Source organism: Nanorana parkeri, unplaced genomic scaffold, assembly GCF_000935625.1.
Source record: "Nanorana parkeri isolate BGI_ZX_2015 unplaced genomic scaffold, ASM93562v1 scaffold514, whole genome shotgun sequence".
NCBI lineage: Eukaryota > Metazoa > Chordata > Amphibia > Anura > Dicroglossidae > Nanorana > Nanorana parkeri.
In genome coordinates, this window is record NW_017306782.1 from 484,591 (window position 1) to 490,590 (window position 6,000).

The 6,000-nt window shown below is 44.9% G+C and overlaps 1 protein-coding gene across 1 annotated transcript in view; it reads left to right on the forward strand.

Annotated features, from left to right (window-relative positions):
* Nucleotides 1-6,000, forward strand: part of LOC108790936 (lipopolysaccharide-responsive and beige-like anchor protein) — a 493,639-nt gene that overhangs the window by 475,571 nt on the left and 12,068 nt on the right. Inside the window, exons 53-54 of the mRNA XM_018561299.1 lie at nt 1,991-2,087; nt 2,180-2,376. Coding sequence (XP_018416801.1) covers nt 1,991-2,087; nt 2,180-2,376 — 294 coding nt within the window. The remainder of the gene's footprint in view (nt 1-1,990; nt 2,088-2,179; nt 2,377-6,000) is intronic.

Consider the following 6,000-nt stretch of genomic DNA (forward strand, 5'->3'; position numbering starts at 1 on the left):
CGTCCGAATCAGCTGTTTTCATGACCCCCCTTTCCTTATGACATGCGCACCTGGAATAGACGTGGTAGAGAAATTTATCGGTTGAGGAAAATTAAAGCACACTGGTAGTGTAGGGATGCCTCGTCAGTGCTGTGCGTGTGTACAACTGCTACGACCCTGGTAGTTCTGCCACTAACTCCAAGCTGTAGAGGGACAACAAATCTCAGCACAACAACAATGTAGAATAATACCACCAGCTATAGAGGACTATAAATCCCAGCAATACATTATACCACAATGCAGAATACCTCCAGTTATATAGCAATACATTATGCATACATTGAGGGGAATTTATCAAAACTGGAGCAGACAAAATCTGGAGCAGCTGTGCATGGCAACCAATCAGCTTCTCTCTGTCATTTTCAAACCTTAACTGAACAAACTAAAGAGAGAAGCTCCAGATTTTGTCTGCTCCAGTTTTGATAAATTCCCCCCAGTGTATAATGTATTGCTAGGATTTGTCATCCTCTATAGCTGATGGTGCATTGCTGTGTATAATATACAGCACAATGTACCATCAGCTATAGAGGATGACAAATCCCACTATCCCAGCAATACATTAAAGAGCACCATGTGGGGGGGGAAGTGCAGGCTTACCTGAGCAGTCTTCCAGCAACTTGCTTCTGAGATCGGGTCTGTCGGCAGCTGTCATCCCCCCAAGCCTGCTCCTTCTTCTTCTCCCCGCGCCGATCGTGGATGTGGGCGGGCAGTGAGCATGAGGCGGGGAGGAGGTGCGGCGTGTGGATGCAGGCGGTCTGGCAGCGGCGAGCGTGAGGCGGAGAGAAGGTGCGGCGTGTGGATGCGGGTGGGCAGGTCTGGCAACGGCGAGCATGAGGCGGGGAGGAGATGGCGGCGAGGGGATGGTTGGTGAGTGGCCCCCTGATGGCCGCGGGCCCTCGGTCCGTGCCCGACTGCACGAATGGTCAGTCTGCCCCTGGTATATCTTAAATTTAGTTTGTGCCTGTTGCTTACTTAATATAGAACAATTCTTTTGCTCACTTTCTATGTTAATCAGTCGGTTGTGTTGTCAGCATGTCCTATTTTTGTAGATGTTGCTAGCCGTATCTGCTGTAGATTCCCTTTAAAGGGTATCTAAACCAAGAACAAGAATTCAATTTATTGTGGCTAAGTAGTCCTTAGATGTGATGACCGCATTTGTTTTTCTTTCGAGGAGAACATATTCAGCAAATACAGAACAGTACTCTTGTAATGGCATATGAGCTGAAATGAAGCTTATCTTCTTTCAGAGTTTTCTACTGTAAACTACAAATTGCCCAAACCCCCATGTAATGGAGATGAGGACATGTTTTTAGTCCAGAGTTGCCTGGACCAGAAACCATAGCTCCCTTTATAGATACAGTGGAGTGAGTAATATAACGACTGAGGGTCTGGAATTGTACTATTTGCAGAATCACTAGGTAAAAATAAAGGGAGATAAGCCTGATAAAATGTGGTCCCCTGCTTATACTTACCCTTCCTATGCTCCTCTAGTGTTCTGTTCACCTGCAGGAGTGGAGAGAAACCCCAACCTAGGCATCAAGTTGCACATCACTAAGGACCCTTCCCTCCCGTGACATCTATGGTGCCTCTAAGGTACCAAGCACTACATTGTTGGAGGAATGGGAGAGTGTCATATGCCCCTTTATACTCGTAGCTTATTGCTCTACGGTCCAGGATGCTGAACTGAGCAAAGGGGAGCAAGTGAAGGTAAGTATATGCAGGTGGAATGGTGGGCATTTAGGTCCCACATTATCTCAGTTTAGAGGGTTATTTGTCTGTTTCTAGTGAAATTAACCTCTTACAATTGTCACTCTTTTTAACCTGGATTTTTGAAATTAAAGTTTAAGGAATACTGCCAAAGAGAACACTCATTGTAACATGTGTTGGTTGCAGGCAGTCAGCTTTAATGCATTAATGTCTTAATTCCTCTGCCTTTATTTTTACAGATGAGTTTGCTACTCCTCGAGCAATCCTGACTGGCCATGACTGTGAAATTACTTGTGCTACAGTTTGTGCAGAGCTTGGCTTAGTGATAAGTGGCTCCAAAGGTAATGAAGCTGCTAAATGTATGTTCCAGTTAAAATGTATATAGAATTAATATGCCATTGTACTGATTCTTCTTTTATCTTACGTGTTTCAGAAGGTCCATGTCTGATACATTCTATGAATGGAGACCTTCTGAGAACGCTAAAGGCTCCAGAGAACTGCATCCGACCAAAAATTATACAGGCCTCAAGAGAAGGCCATTGTATTGTATACTATGAACGAGGTCTTTTCTGTGTATTCAGTGTAAATGGGAAACTTCAGGGCACAATGGAGATTGAAGACAATACACGGGTAAGAATTCTCCTAAACTTTCTCATTTTCTTGTCATGTGCTCTGACCCCATTGCCATGCTGCTTCTGCATTGTTAGAAATGTTATCTGCTCAGAAATGTCTTTCTCTGGCTTGAGCAGCAATAAAGCTTATGACACACACCTCATACTTCCACTGCTATCTACTGCCTGTTTGGGCTGAGCAGCCTGCTCAAAATTTGCCAAGTCCTGCACTCCAATCCACTCAAAAAGCCTGGTTAATTCTTCAGGGTAATGATGAGAACTTGCCATACAGAATAACAGCGACTTCTTAAAGCATGCTGCTAAGAGACTGCTATATTGGTGTATGTAAACCCTAACAATGAACTGCTCTTCTTATTTGTTGCCTTTTTGTCTATTAAGTACACCATTCAAAGGATTTTGTTATATCTGTTCCATAAGTGTAAAAGAAAGATGTTGATCATGTAAGAAATTCAGAGCTTTCCTGTATCTTGTGCACATTTCCTTTGTTACCTCAAGGAGTTGTTTCTGAGTAGTTTAGCAAAAGGAAGTTGGGCAGGACTGACACCACTCAGTCCACAAAATGCTGCGTGTTGTCCGTTCACAACATGACTTGGGAGCTGCATTTCTAGCAGATAAGTAGTTATATTTCTTTAAAGATGTATAGAGAAATGTGGAGGTATTGCAGAGATGTACAGCATATTTTTATTCTAATTTTGCCTGGACATACAATTTAACGGCCTCCCCGGCCGGCCGTTGTCATTAAGCGGCCGTCCGTTGTCATTAAACGGCCGTCCGGGAGCTTCCTGGATGTAACAGGCCGTCAAAAGACGTCCTGTTGGCCCCGCCCGCCGCGCGGGAAACTGCCCATATTTAAAAACGGGCAGCGATGCCTGTCTACATACAAGCGATCTGCTGTCTATAAAGCCGGCGGACTGCTTGTATAAGGTGCCGATTGGTGGGCCCCCCTCCCGCTGTGCCCGGTGCGAGCCCAGGACCAGCATGGTGGCTCTGTGACAGGATCAGAGGGAGATCGGTACACAATCTCCCTCCGGTCCCCTCTCTGGTGTCAGAATGCGGAAGTGATGTATATTACATCACTTCCGCATTCTTTTGTCACTCTCCAGCTTCAAAAGCTGGAAAGAAGCTGATGAATCAGAATCAGATCTGCTTCATCAGCTTCTTTGGGGGTCCCTGGGTGACATTAGGGGTCTTGGAGACCCCTGATGTCTCCATAAAGAGGACCTGTCGCATCTCTTTGATATCACATAGAGGGTTTCTTAGCCCCCCCATGTGATAACAATAACGTTAAGTGGGAAAAAAATAGGAAGAAAAGATTAAAGATGAAAAAAAAAATGAAAGTCACACATGAAAAATAATTTTAGGGCCATCAATCACTGATGACACTAAACTAATGAGTGGTAAAAGCTTTTAAAGCGTCGCCTATGGTCAATTTTGGGTATGGTAGTTTTTTGCAGGTGAGCGCAATTTTAAAGCTTGACATGTTTGGTGTCTATTTACCAGACGTGACTCCGTCTTTTATATTTTACTAAAATTGGGGAATAATTGTTTCCTAACATGTAAAAAAAACTTTTTCCCCCCATAATTTTCAGTAATTTTTCCTTAATATAGTAAAAAGTAAAATACCAGCAAAAGAAAGCTCTATCTGTCCCCAAAAAATTGTATAAAATTCATTTTAGTACAGCGTTGCATGACGGAATAAATGTCAGTCAAAGTACCGCAGCGCTGAATACTAAAAAATGGCCTGGCCAGGAAGGGGGTCTAACACCCCGGACTTCAAGCGGTTAAGGAAGGTTCCCATCATCGCCTTATCACATGCATCAAAATCTGTATCTGGAGTTTGAATGGATTGTGTACCAGTTGTGGGTATGCTAATATGCTTATTAGATTGGGGACATGGAGTGTTCTGAAGGGATTATTAAAATGTAACTCCTTTAACCACTTGCTGTCCGGAGCAATTTCTTACTATTTGCACACACATGATCAAATCTGAATTTTTGGCTAGAAAACAGCGTCAAGCCCCCAAACAATGATACATTTTCTGAAAACAGAGGCCCTGTAGAATAAAAAAATGCTAGTTTACGCAAATGTTTATCAAACCTGTATTTTTAGAATAAAATACACTAAAATGTAATGCACAGAGACCGAATATAATATTTTGGTCAAATATAACAGATAGGGTCACGCCGGGTAAATAGATACCAAACATGTCAATCCTAAAAATTGTGTTCGCCCGTGAAGCTGCAAAAAACTACAATATCCAAAATGTCCTATAGGGGACATTTTAAAAGCGTTTACTGCTCATCAGTTTAGTATTAACATTGATTGATACCCTAGAATTATTGCTCTCACTCTGACGTGGCGATATGTAACATGTTTCGTTTTTGCATGTAAGCGCATCAACGCGTGTTTGAGTATGTATGTGCATGCTCGTGGGGGACTTTTTTTGCATTTTTTTACATTTTGTTTATGTTACTTAAAAATTATAATTTTTTAACACCAACTTTATCGCTATCACATAGGGGGCTAACAAGCCCCCTATGCAATAGCAAATAGGGTGTGACAGATCCTCTTTATGGAGACATCAGGGGCCTTTCAGAACCCTAATATCACCGAGGGACCCCAAAGAAGCTGATGAAGCAGAGATCTTCTTCACCAGCTTCTTCTCCTGGCTTTAAGAGCCAGAGAATGTAAACGGGGACACAGGAAGTGATTTAATACCAGTGACGTGCAGTACCTCTTGCTCGGGGTGAGGCATTTCCCAGCCCCGCCCCCACCAAAGACCCGCCGACCAAAGCTCTGCCTCCTGTCGGACGAAGCCCCGCCTCCCCCCAACCTAGTGTAAAGGAGGAAGGGAGGAGGCAGGGAGGAATCTCCCTGTCCCTACCTTGCTCCTCACCGCTGAGGCTCAGTAACAGGTTACACAGCGGGGAGGATTTCCCTGCTGTGTAACCTGTTATATGCCGATGGAGAAAAAGCTGTCAACTTCAGACATGAAGCTGACCGCTTTTTCCTCCATAATTCTAGCTGAGGCTCTGCCTCACCTGCCTCCCCTGACCGCACGTCCCTGTGTAATACACATCACTTCCGGGTCCAGTGATTGGAGGAGAGATCAGCACCTGGAAGCCTGCTGATCTCTCTCCGATCGATGTGGGGAGATCAGCCAGTCCCAGGCAAGGGAGGGGGGCACATTCTGTCGATCGGTACAAGCGATCCAGTGGCTATATAGATGCCAGCTCTCTTGTACCTGAACAGCAATTGCCTGCTGTTTCCAGTGATACCAAGAACACAGCTGCAGCAGCAGTATAACCACTTCAGCGGCCGTCCGTATATGTACGGCCACCCAAAGCAAGTGGTTAAGTCAAGAAAGGTAAAGAGGGTCTGAGATGTGTGGTCACATGGTTTGCTTAACTGCCTCCGGGCCGGCCGTAGTAAAAAAACGGCCGGCCAGGAGCTCTCTAGATCTGAGCGGGCGTCTCTAGACGTCCGCTCAGACACGCCCCCTTGCGCGCGCGAGCGGGAAATGGCCGCAATTTAAAAACGGGCAGCGATGCCCGTTAATATACATGCGATACCGGCGGATCGCTTGTATTTAGCGACGATCGGTGCGGCCCCCCCCTCCCTC